Consider the following 13,524-nt stretch of genomic DNA (forward strand, 5'->3'; position numbering starts at 1 on the left):
TCGGGTGGGGGGCCTGCAGTATCTCGTGGAGTGGGAGGGGTACGATCCGGAGGAACGGTGCTGGGTCCCTAGGAGGGACATCCTCGATCCCTCCATGTTGAGGGATTTCCACCAGAGTCATCCGACCCGCCCTGCTCCGCGTCCTCCTGGCCGTCCCCGAGGCCGGGGTCGGCGCACGGCTGGAGCCGCGAATCAAGGGGGGGGTACTGTCACGGATTCAGCCGAGGCTGCCCCTCCTCCTTGCTCGGGCAGGCTTCGGCGTTCGTCGTCACCGGAGTACTAGCTGCTACCGATCCATGTTTCTATGTTCGACTTGTTTTGTCTTTATTGGTCACACCTGTTTCCCATTATGTAGTTATGTCTTCCCTATTTAACCCTCTGTCTCACACTGTGTGTTGTGCGTGTTTGTTTATGTTTCGGTTGTCGTTAGTGTGCGGGTTTGTTCCCTCCCTGCGTGGAGGTTGTTGTTCATTATTTTACCTTTGAGTAAAGTACGCCTTTTGCTTAGCTCTGTGTCCTCCGCCTGACTTCACCTACCGCATTCCACTGACGCCTTGACAACCTGTTTCAGTCTTCCAGAGATTTGAGACTGGGACGGCGGTTCACCTTCCAGCAGGACAATGACCCTAAGCATACTGCTAAAGCAACACTCAAGTGTTTTAAGGGGAAACATGTAAATGTCTTGGAATGGCCTAGTCAAATCCAATCTGTGGTATGACTTAAAGATTGCTGTACACCAGCGGAACCCATCCAACTTGAAGGAGCTGGAGCAGTTTTGCCTTGAAGAATGGGGGGAAAAAATCCCAGTGGCTAGATGTGCCAAGCTTATAGAGACATACCCCAAGAGACTTGCAGCTGTTATTGCTGCAAAAGGTGGCTCTACAAGGTATTGACTTTGGGGGGGTGAATAGTTATGCACGCTCAAGTTTTCTTTTTTTTTTTTTTTACTTATTTCTTGTTTGTTTCACAAGAAAAAATATTTTGCATCTTCAGTGGTAGGCATGTTGTGTAAATCAAATGATACAAACCCCCCAAAAAATCAATTTTAATTCCAGGTTGTAAGGCAACAAAATAGGAAAAATGCCAAGGGGGGTGAATACCTTCGCAAGCCACTGTAGATATGTTTTCTATCACTGCTCTGTGTCTCTCTCACACAGGAGATGGACTCCATGCGCTCTGCTTATTACAGTTACCGAGAACACCATTCTCAAGATGGAGTACGCTGAGGTCCGGTTCTTCAGTCTCTCTGACAAGGTTAGTGCTGTCTGTTCCTGGCTGTATCTGTCTATATAATATGTGTATCTTTGTCCATCCATAGTTTGACTCACCGCTCTATTCTTTGTGGCTGTAAGTCTGTCAAATGTCTTTCTCCCTCACCTCAACAGAACCTGACCATGTTATGTCACCTGGACCAGCTGCTATTGGTCACTCATATCAATCTATCATGTCATCAGCTGCTGAGGCTGCCTCCACAGTTTTCCATGCTGCTGTGCCTTGAGGTATAGTACTTCAAAAACATTATTTGATGTTATGCTCAAAATAATCTCACATGTTTATTTCTGTTCTGTACTGTAGTTTTTGTACCTAATATTTTGGTTTGTCTGTCTGCCAATATGGCCTTCTATTTCCCAGGTATTGGAAGCTGATAACAATGCCATTGAGCATTTGGAAGGACTGTACCATCTCCCCAAGTTGGAAGAAGTGTCCTTGAAGACCAACTGTATTCTTGCCTTTCTCTTTTGATCAGTTTTATTGTGGTAATACATTGCAATGTTTTTAATACTGTTAGTGTTGTTGTCATTTTCTTTTACCTTAATATGCAGAAATATCCCAACTCTCTGACCTTCATCTGCTGACTTCCTGCCTGAAGCTGACCCGCCTTGATGTCCGTGGCAACCCTGTCACTCAGATTGCCAACATCCAATTCGAGTTGTCCGAGCTACTGCCCTCAGTCACTGACCATCTGATCTGATTGGGCAAACGGCAGGGCTCATTCTAAGTTTCCCTTAGACACCGATCTAGGATCAGCTTATCACCCCAAAATCCTAACCATAACCATTCTAAGGGGGAAATGGAAAACTGACATTAGATCAGTGTCTAGGGGCAACTTCCCGCTATTCCCGGCATACTACCATCAGCAGAATCTATTTGTGTGTGTCTATGTTTGTGGGCATGCATGTATGTGAGAAGCAGAGGGGTGTTTTTTAAAGTGTTTTGTGTCTCTTTTCCACCATTATTCCACTTGTGTGGGGACATGGATTCACAGTGACCCCCACTATTGTGTAGGTTTACAATTTGGGTAAATATACTGTACATATACTGGCACAATCCACAACTGTTAAAGTTAAGTGAAAAAATAAAGTGTGTGGTTATTCTATGTAGGCTTGAATTCTGGTGACATGCTGTAATCATTCTGAATCATTAAGAAATTCTGGGAACTTGTTCTCAACTGGCTTACCTGGTTAAATAAAGGTTAAATAAAAAAATAAAATAAAAGTTTGCGTTTCATCTCCATGGTATGTTAGCCTGGGTCCTATGAGCCATTCCAGTAAACCTATTAATTCATGATAAATACTTACCCTCAACTGTTGACATACAGAAATTAATGTAATTGACATTTCTACAAAATAATGATGAGATGAATGTCGAGAAATGTGAAGCATCAAGTTATGAGATATCCCACTATCATGTGATAAGGGCTATGTTTGAGATAAAAATGTATTCTGTTTAAACTCAGAGAGACCCAGCTTACATCACAAATGTATGTCTCAGATATGTTCAACTTAACATGTACAGTATGTATCCCCATGAATTCTCTCAGAATGAATAGCCAGAGCTAACTGTTTTACAATATGAAATACAACATGTCTTAACAATGTCTTAACTCATTTTTTAACTGCAGTGGTTAAAGATCATGTCCTAAAATGACTGCTCTGTGTTTGAAGTGTAGCATTCATCTGTGTTTGGAGGGGTTTGTTTGAACTTAATCAGAGGCAACTTTCAACTTGGGTCACAAGATTTATGGAAAATGAATCTCTGAGGGGCTCAAATGGAAGTGAGAGTGACATCACAAGTGAATGTCTGAGATGTGTGTGTGTCACCATGACACATTTGGAATCATTTGTCTTGACTGGTGTTCAGACAGCAAAGTGGTAGAGAGACATGTTGCGTAGAAGCCTGACTGATTAAATGACTGCATTCATGTGAACAGTCTCATGACATATCCCCTGTGTGTGTAAGATGACTTTTCCTCCCTTTATCCCCTTCTTATCATTGTCATCTGGTTGTCTGGAGTTTTCACTGTTTCCTCCTGTGTTGAAATGTGTGTAGCCATTCACTTTGGTGTCAGGCTTGCTTAAAGTATCAGCTTTGTTATTTGTTTTAGAAAGTAAAAAGTGAAAGTCCTCGGTGGGCTGAGAGTTTAGTTTGCAGGTTTGACACAAGTTAGGCTATTCGTGGTTTAGATTTTGACACACACAATGCTACAGTCAGCAACTAAGCCCGCGAGCTGTTGAAATAATGTCAATCACGCGCAACTGCACTGGCTCTATTTTGAGAAATGGGACGGTCCAAATCGGGGAAAGTTCCCAGACTGACTGACTTCATACTGTATCAATACTCAATAGACTAGGGCAGGAGAATGAGGAGGCGAGGAAGGTGTGTCTACTGTTTGTCTCATAATCTTTAGTTTAAAAGGTCTCTCGAGGAGGATACTAAGTAGTTCAACACAGCGTGAAGACTGCACAATCTGTAAAGAAAAGAGGACACGCACAGCATACCACGGCAATATTATTTTGAACCTGCGCTCGGGACTGGTCAGTCAGCGCCTACCAGTGGTGATTCAACAAACACTAACCCATCGGAGAACTCAACACATAGATTACAAAGTAAGTGAATATCTATAAATGTCTTACAATTAAAATCATGATTCATGAATTCATTTAATTCTCATCCAAATAGCCTGCTGTTTTTAAACTTAGTGGTGTTTGACACTTTGTGAAATACAATTCCCTCTCATCCAGTTTGAGGAAAAGGATGGGAGATGAAACCATGTCTTTGATCGGTTTTCACCTTTGATTGGCTGCTGGCAAAGTAACATACACCTTGAACTAATTTGTTTGGCCAATCAATTAGTGTCTTTATCAGCAGTCAATACAAGTTGTTCAGTGTCAGAGAGACCTGCAATGTTATAACAAATGTATTCGTCCACATTGAAAACATTGTAATTCAAAGAATAGACAAACAGATTTTCACAGAACAGAAAGGGTGACTAAGAAAAAGAACACACACAAAAACACAGTATGACAGGGTGTGGTAATTAGCTAGATTATTGTGTGTGTGCTTATTGTATGATATAGTGCCTACTGTGTGTCATTATAGTGGATTGGTCTGTTATTTTGAGACCTGCCTTATTTAATTGCTCTTTTTAATTGCTCGTTTTCTGCAGTATTATATCAGAAAAGTAATAACAAAGAAACAAATAATTCAAAAATAAAATACAATTTTATTGGTTGTGTACAGATTTGTTATCGCAGGTGCAGCGAAATTCTTATGTTTCTAGCTACAACAGTGCAGTAATAATACCTAACAATACAAAACAATACACACAAATCCCCAAAATAAAGAAATAAAGAAATATCAGAACGAGCAATATCAGAGTCTGAAACATGCTCACAGCCACAGGAAAAACATGAACTCCTGGCAGATTAGATGGGGAGCATATTCTTTCAGCGCTGGATAAGTGAAGAACATTCCTCAATTACATTGGGGTGTGGTTGCTGGCCCTCTCTTGTTTCACAAAATGTCACAAAAAATAATTTAGCTGCAGTGACTCAAGCTCTGAGGTACACTCCTCTCCTCCACACTTAGGGGCAATTAATTCATTGTACATCTTCCGTCTGTCCACTGCATGTAAATATATTGTAGTTACTAGCTAGTTACAACACAGAGCACGTCTACTGGACATGGCTAAAAGCCACCCAGCAAGCTGGACATTCAGTCATTCTCAAATGGAACACATTCCCATTCCGTACAGTCCTGCCCTCAACCCGTTCATATTTTTGGCACTGGGGCAGGTGGTGTGCTTCTTATCCTATCATTGTGTATATGTATGAGCGTGTGTCCGTGTGTCTTTAATGGTTTGTGTGTGTGTGTGTGCATATTATGTGTTTGAATGTACTGTATGTATACATATCCATGTGCATACCGAATGTGACAGAATTCAAGTTATATTTGCACTAGTTAGGTATTTCAATTTTTTGTTAGACTTCCTATATCCCACTATTCCACTTATTCACACATCTCAGCAGTTGCGCAATTTCTATTGTGAATTCTAAATCAGTGGAATGTTTTCTCACTCTCCCTCTCCCAGTTGTTTTTCAGTATGAGGTCAGAGGTGTTAGGTTTCTTAGTAATGAAGAAGAAGCATTCCTTTCTTTCTCTGTCTATAATTTATCTTCAATCTCTCCACTCCTTTCTTTGATTCTCCTCATTGGCAAGTATGTAAGGAATGAGCCGGCCCTCTTCCAGTGTTTCCTCATTGAGACTGTGATCTGTCACTGTGTAGTAACAATTAGTGAGAGGCAGGAATGCAGACAGAGTGTGGGAAAGACTTTCAGAGGGACTAAAGAAGTGACTGGATAGGCCTCTACAAAGAGGATTATGAAAGAGTTGGATAAAGGAGCATAGGACAGGAAGACGACATACACACGATAGGAGATGATAGTGCGCTTTCCTGCACTCATGAGAGCACAACATTTGATTTGTGATGCACATTGGCCAATTATAATGGCAACTGTTCAAAAGTTATCGGATGGATCTGGATTGATGATAGAGTAATAAGCACAAGCAAAATGAAAACGATACATGGCCCTCTCTGTTTTCTTTTGATTCTCAGGATGCCTGTGGAAACGCTGTCAGTCAGACACTCTCGGTCTAATGTGGGTAGGTTCCCATCAGTCACATTGGGATGGGGGCAGGATGAGCCAGAGAAGGAGGAACCAGAGGAGGAGAACACAGAGGAGGGGGCGTGTCGGCGATGGTTATGTAAGATCTGTCCTTGCTGCTGTCAAAGACAGAACGATGATGATGACATCACAGATATGGTCGTGACCGGGATCCCGGATGTAGACAACGATGCGGGGATGAATGGCGACAAGCCAGTCACTGGTGGAAGTGAGCTCGAAGGTAATTTACTCTTTTAAAACTCCCAAACTTTTCATCATTACTACGCTAGACATTGTGGCATTTGTGACAAAATGGTTGACATTAAAATGGCCTACCTTTCTTATCTCCTTGTCTCAGAGCTGTTGTTGACAGTGCGGTCCGTAGACCTGATGAAAACCAAGATGTGTCTGAACCGCCTGGAGCATCACACAGACCATTACTATGGTGATGACCTCATCATCCGCAGGGGGAAGACCTTCATGATGTGGCTTGACCTCTCACGACCTTATGACCCCAACACAGACAGACTCCACCTGGAGCTTAAGACAGGTCAGTGAGACATTCTGCAGAATCATGATAGGCTACTGTGACTCAACAACGGCCTCCCCTGTCCCCCTTCTGGGAAACCCTAGGGCTAATAGGTGCACATGATAACAGTAATCCCTTTATAACTAATCATGGGAACTTTGAAAGTAACTTTAAGTGGTTGTTTTTGTTTACGGGTATGAGCGTGTGTGCTTGTTTGTGTGTGTGTGTGTGTGTGTCTGTGTTAAAGTGTTTGTGTGCTTGTGTCTCTGAAGCCTTGTGCCTCCACTATGTTTTGGTGGTTATCGCCATGGTAACTGATTCATCCGTGTGGTTGGTGGCAAGTCTCCAGTGTTTTAGAGGAGAATGCCTCTCTCACAGTCCTGCCCAAATCCCCTCTTTCCACTGACAACTATCTCCTACCATAAACAGCTTTAATAACCACCAACCAGCTCACCAACTCAATTCACCATGCCCTTTCAGCTTCTTGATTGTAAACTTTATCTTAGAGTATGTGTGTACTATATGAGGAGATGTGTCTTAATCTTGCTGGGTGGTAGCCAGTGTATTAATAGACAAGCAGCAAATCACCATCTGAGCCATGCTGGTATTTATAGAACAGCAACATGCAGGACAGATACTGTATGGCTCTTTAGAATGAGTGTACTGTGGGTGGATTGTGTGTGTGTGTGTGTGTGTGTGTGTGTGTGTGTGTGTTTGTGTTTGAAGAAGTGAGTTTTTCTGCTTGTTTTTTCTAACACACCCTGTTATGGTAGGAATGCACCCAGCTAGCACATTTGGTTCCTTGGAAATTGTGGGAATGTACAGTATGTTTTTGGTTTCACATTGGTTGTGAGAACGAAGCCATATGTTTCCTGACTGGTAAAACGGAGAACAGAAGTGAAAATTTAGCCTGTTCTGTGAATGTTTATTTTAATAGGTTGCAGAGAGGTTCTAAAAACGTTTTACTCTGGTTCCTTGAACGTTTTCCTGGTTTTATTTATTAACGCTTTGAGAACGGAAATGATAGGTTATTTGGAGGTTTTTTAATATCTTCCTTAAAACTTCCACTGAATGTTTAAATAAGACTGCTATCCTATTTTGGGTTAACCTTTTTGAAATCCAAGCACAGATAGGACACATGGAAATGTATTTCTTTAGGCATTAATCATGCAAACACATACAGTACATTTCTTTATTTTGACACAGCATCAATGAGATTCAAACCTATAATTTTCTGTGCTCTGCTCATGGAATTAGTCCATTGCGTCATCAGGATGGAGCTAGCATACAATGTTTTTTTTTACACATACAAAGCTGTTTGTTTCAGTCTACTCCAGGGGTGTCCAAATAATTTAATGGAGGGCCTAGTGTCTGCTGGTTTTTGGTTTTTCCTTTCAATTAGAACCTAGACAACCAGGTGAGGGGACCCCATTTCAAAGGAAACAAGCACTCATTAAGATCAGGTGTGGCCAATTAGTGGGTGTGGCCAACACACCTGAACACACTTAACAAGATAGTGGATAGAGAGAGTTTTGATGATGCTGAGAATGGAATGTATCTTTTTAAATAACATTAGAAGTTTTCTTGTGGTTTTTATGGAAAGTTTTCTTAACGTTCTCAGAACAATGTGAGAACATGGCTTTAAATAGAACCATGAGAAAACCTGTAGAAAACTTTATGATGAAGTACTGAAATTCCTAAAGAAGAACGTTGTTTCTTAACGTTCTCTGAATTATTTGAGTTCAGAGAACCATTTAAATGTAGCCATGTTTGAACTTTTAGAAAACATTCTGTTAAAGTAATGAAATACCAAGAAATTTCATTTTTTTTGTGAAGTTCCTTAAATGTGCTGAGAATGTTCCAAAGCCAAGCAACTATCCTTCACCATTCCCACAAGGTAGTTGTGGGAAGGTTGTATGCAAAATAACCATTGTACAACCACGCTCTCATCAAGCTCTAAGACACATATGGTTCTCAGAACATTATGTATTAGCTGGACAGGGTGCGGTCACCAATCTGGAATAGAACTCTTTCGGGAGGGAATACATCGATGGCGTTTATAACTAACTACAGGAAATGAGCCATAGTGTGTGTGTGAAAAGTTTTATTACGATATGAAACTCTTGTTTTTGGCAGCGTTGCCAACATGTCAACATATTTTTTTCCTGATAGCAACAAGGGACAGCAACTTCAGGTTATTTTTTTGCAAAAAGTGATACATTCAGTTAAAATATGAGTAAGAGATATTGCACCACAGAATTACACCACATTTTGTTCTTATCCCACTGAGTAATATGTCTGTGTGTTTCTGGGACAGGATCCCAGCCTACAGTGGCAAAGGGCACCCATGTCATCATCCCATTGGTTGAGGAGCTGGAGGATGACTGTTGGGAGGCCAAGATCGTGAAACGGGATGGCAACAGGATGAAGCTGTCTGTTAACTCCCAGCCCACTGCCGTGATTGGCCGATACCAGCTCACTGTGGCAACGCATAGCCCGAAGGGCGAGGCCACATCTACACATGACCCAGGGAATGACATCCGCATGCTGTTTAACCCTTGGTGTGAAGGTGAGAGAGAGAGAGAGAGAGACAGAGAGAGAGAGAGAGAGAGAGAGAGAGAGAGAGAGAGAGAGAGAGATTAAATTAGTTAATGCAAAGAGAGCTTATCCCTGTTCTCAGCCAACCCCACTGACTCTTAAAAATAATACTCACACCCAACATAATAGACCCACATTTGTTTTCTCCTTATCATAACGAGATCTCTGGGTGGTATTATGAAACATAATCTAACCGGTCAAGTAAGCCATATATTTGTGTAATGAAGGAAATATGTGTCACTCAGAGGACCTAGTCATACACCCTTCTGTAAACTCAGAGACTCTCCATAGTCCACTCCATCCTCATTTCAGGCTGATGACATCACATAATGGAATTGTTTTCTTTTTGAATAACTGAATCTGACCGCTCTCTCTCTCTCGCAATCAGAAGACACAGTGTACATGGACGATGAGGAGGAGAAGAATGAGTATGTCCTGAATGATGTCGGTAGGCTTTACTATGGCACAGAAAACCAGATTGGTGCAAGAACGTGGAACTATGGACAGGTGAAGGAACATGAAGATTGTCAGTCAGGTGATGGGAAAATGGCCTGAGTAGGACAGACCCAACTAACTTATTTCTGTCATTGCCCCTGCTTCTCTCTCTCCTTCCATCTCTACCTCTCTATTTCTCAGTTTGATGAGGGGATCCTGGATGCCTGTCTGTATGTTTTGGAGAAGAGTGCGACCCCCCCCTCAGGCTGGGGAGACTCTGTCAATGTAGTCCGAGTCATTTCAGCCATGGTGAGTCCTCCTCGCAAACACAAGGTTTCTTAAAAACCTCACACTATTACCTCTAACCTCACCTCTAAGTCCAATCAATGTCCAACCAAACTGGCACCTCATTATTCCAACTCTAAATTGAATTCAAAGTTAACCCATAGTCTCCCTTATCCCAGATCAACTCCCCAGATGACTGTGGGGTCGTGGAGGGTAATTGGTCAGGGAACTATGTGGGAGGGACTTCCCCTACAGCTTGGAGTGGCAGTATGGACATCCTGAAGAAGTATCATAAGGACGGAGGCACACCGGTCAGATATGGCCAGTGTTGGGTCTTCTCTGGGGTCACTACCACAGGTTAGTTATGTGTGTTTGTTTGTACATGATCAAATGACTTTTATGAGAGTGTGCTAGGTTGATATTCATTGACCCCTAACCTCTCACCCTCCTATCTCTTTCAGTGTTGAGGTGTTTGGGCATTCCCTCCCGTAGTGTGTCCAACTTCAACTCTGCCCATGACACAGATGTCTCCTTGACAACAGACGTGTACTTCAATGAGAATTTGGAGTCTATAGATCACCTCAACGCTGACTCTATCTGGTTAGTAGAATGTCATCACACACCACTCTTATGTAAATACAATATGGATTTACTAGATTACATCTAAATTACAACCCATCCCTCCATCATTTCTTTCTTTAGGAACTTCCATGTGTGGAACGACTGTTGGATGGCTCGTCCAGACTTGCCACCAGGTCATGGTGGCTGGCAGGCGGTAGACTCCACCCCCCAGGAGACCAGCCAGGGCACCTTCCGCTGCGGCCCTGCCTCCATCACCGCCATCCGCAACGGACAAGTGTTCCTCAAACATGACTCGCCCTTCGTCTTTGCCGAGGTCAGTCTAGTCTAGTGTGTCTTCCTCTTTATTCCTTTGTCTTTGCTGAGATGTCGTTCTCATACCTCTCTCTGCCTGACCTCAGCTCTCCATGCTAGCAGGGTACAAAGTTTCTATGTCTATCTCAGATGCACAGTGATGACCTCACATGCCCCTGTTAGTCTCAGATGTCCTCCATCTCGACCATCTCTACCTCTCTCTTCCTGCTGTACCTGTCCTGTAGGTGAACAGTGATAAGATCTACTGGCAGAGGAACCTGGATGGCACCTTCACCCAGATCCACAGTGAGAAGAATGCGGTGGGCCACTGTATCAGCACCAAGGCTGTGGGCTCAGACGAACGCAACGATATCACACACCTTTACAAGCACCCAGAAGGTAGCTTCACATAGCTGTGCAAACACTGACATGCATTACATATCATTGTTTTATTACACACTTATACAAGCAGACTCCTGTACAAGGCAAGCACCCAGAAGGTAAAATGCATTAATTCCCACTTTATTGTCATCAGGCACAGAAGAGGAACGCATTGCTGTGGAGACTGCCAGTCGCTATGGTTCCAAACCAGATACCTACTCCTCTCCCATCGCTGAGGATGTATCAATAGAGGTGACCATGGATGGGGAGGGGCCACGCATGGGGGGAGATGCAGAACTGAACATTGTAATGCGAAATGCTAGTTCTCTACCACGCACCATCAACCTCCACAGCCAGGTGGCAGTCATGTACTACACTGGCGTGCTCAAGGCCACCGTCAAGAAGGACGAAACTCCTGTGGAGCTGCTACCCAATGAAGGTGAGCCACTGGGAATATCTTGTATTACATATCAGTGACGTTCAGTCAGACATTGTTATTCATTGCATGCCCAGGTTTTTCTGATCCCTAGTCCTGTCATGTCCCCCTCTCCTAACAGTGAAGACCCTGGAGTGGATCCTTCAGTACCAGCACTATCAGGACCAGCTAGTGGACCAGGCTGCTCTGATGCTGACCCTCTCAGGCCGGGTCACTGAGACACAGCAGGTCCTTGCCACTCAGTTCAGCTTCCGCCTCCGCACCCCTGACCTCATCATTAAGGTGAGACAAAACTAAACAGACTGAATTAATTGTATCCACAGCATTTTTCTTTCTGTATATAATCTGTCTTTCTTTGTGTCTGATATTGTCTACTGACAATATGATTCAGAGATGTTCTGTAGTGGTAACAGTTCCCTATACTTTTCCCTCCTAGCCGGTAGGGGAGGCTGTGGTTGGGAAAAAGATGGCGGCTGAGATTTCCTTCACCAACCCTCTGCCACGCACGCTGAAGGGAGTGTTGTTCCATGTGGAGGGGCTGGGCCTGCAGAGTATTCGACAGATCGCTGTTGGGTGAGAAACAATTATTATTCTGTTCACTATCTGCAGCTTCATCTAAGCACGGTTTAGTCCTTATGACTCTGAAGGTGCACTATGTGTGACGTATGTTGTCACTGTTCTTTTATGTTCTGAACAAGCACAGTTCTGAGTGTCTCTCTCATCTCCTCTCTCAGTGACGTGGCCAGTCACTCCTCTGTGACTCTGACGGAGCACTTTGTTCCCACTCTGCCTGGATCCAGGAAACTGGTGGCTTCTCTGGACTGTAAGCAGCTCACACAGGTCCACGGTGTCGCCAACATTGACGTCAAGGAGAAATGAGCCTTTGGACACCATAGACCCCTTTTGGTCTGCTTGACTATTGAGGCATAATCACTGTAGATGACATAAGACGTCATCACCCTCTCCTCCTCCATACCAGAGCACTGATGTTGCTGTTGAGTTCATTATGATGTTTGAAAGTACAGTCTAAGCTTGAGACACAGGAAAACCATACACCATGCAAGACAAACCTGTATTATGTGCCTTGAAAAGTGCCTAGGCATATAATTGCAGTCTTTACAAGAGTGGTATTAGAATTTGTATAATTGCATAACATATCTTACCTACTGAACAGAGCACAAGCTATATGACACATCGGAACAATAATGTTTGTTTAGTATGCTGTACAGTAAAGCATAAATACTGTGTACAGAGTGGTTTGTTCTGTTGCTAGAGCATTGTATATCTATGACAATCAGATTTTTCTCTGATATTATTTTCTAACACTTATTAGAAGGAGTATGCGTTACCTTACACTGTACATTTGAATAATGCTATGGTGTTATTAACTTATAAAACGTTGTTGTTGATGTTAAGAGATCAGTTATTTTAAACATACAGGTAACTGCCAAAATAAAGAAATCAATGTATATTGAAAGCAGGTGCTTCCACACAGGTGTGGTTCCTGAGCAATTCCTAAGCAATTAACATGCCATTATGCTTAGGATTATGTATAAAAATGCTGGGCAGGCCAAGTTGCCCATTATTTTTGCTACCATGGCTATGCCCCCATAGGATGACAATAACCTCATCCACAGGGCAAGAGTGGACACTGAATGGTTTGATGAGCATGAAAATTATGTAAACCATATGCTATGGCCATCTCAGTCACCAGATTTCAGCCCAATTGAACACTTATGGGAGATTCTGGAGCAGTGCCTGAGAAGGTTTTCCACCACCATCAACAAAACACCAAATTATGGAATTTATTGTGAAAGAATGGTGCTGCATCCCTCCGATAGAGTTCCAGACACTTGTAGAATCTATGCCAACGTGCATTGAAGCTGTTCTGGTGGCTCGTGGTGGCCCAACACCCTATTAAAACACTTTATGTTGGTTTTTCCATTATTTTGGCAGTTACCTGTATATCCATGCTTATGCTCTACAGTGTAAACGTCTAAAAGTCGTTCTATGTGAAATTGATGAACAAGACCGTATTATGA

The 13,524-nt window shown here is 42.8% G+C and overlaps 1 protein-coding gene across 1 annotated transcript; it reads left to right on the forward strand.

Annotated features, from left to right (window-relative positions):
- The first annotated feature begins 3,580 nt into the window (after positions 1–3,580).
- On the forward strand, positions 3,581–13,207 carry LOC121533362 (protein-glutamine gamma-glutamyltransferase K). The gene is made up of 14 exons (XM_041839223.2): positions 3,581–3,887; positions 5,897–6,186; positions 6,304–6,495; positions 8,792–9,043; positions 9,461–9,579; positions 9,709–9,816; positions 9,972–10,149; positions 10,254–10,392; positions 10,495–10,687; positions 10,911–11,064; positions 11,201–11,485; positions 11,604–11,764; positions 11,919–12,055; positions 12,217–13,207. The coding sequence occupies exons 2-14, from the start codon at positions 5,898–5,900 to the stop codon at positions 12,359–12,361; spliced, it is 2,352 nt and encodes a 783-aa protein (XP_041695157.1). The 5' UTR covers positions 3,581–3,887; position 5,897; the 3' UTR covers positions 12,362–13,207.
- Positions 13,208–13,524: the final 317 nt, after the last annotated feature.

This window comes from Coregonus clupeaformis, chromosome 20 (assembly GCF_020615455.1).
Source record: "Coregonus clupeaformis isolate EN_2021a chromosome 20, ASM2061545v1, whole genome shotgun sequence".
Taxonomy (NCBI): domain Eukaryota; kingdom Metazoa; phylum Chordata; class Actinopteri; order Salmoniformes; family Salmonidae; genus Coregonus; species Coregonus clupeaformis.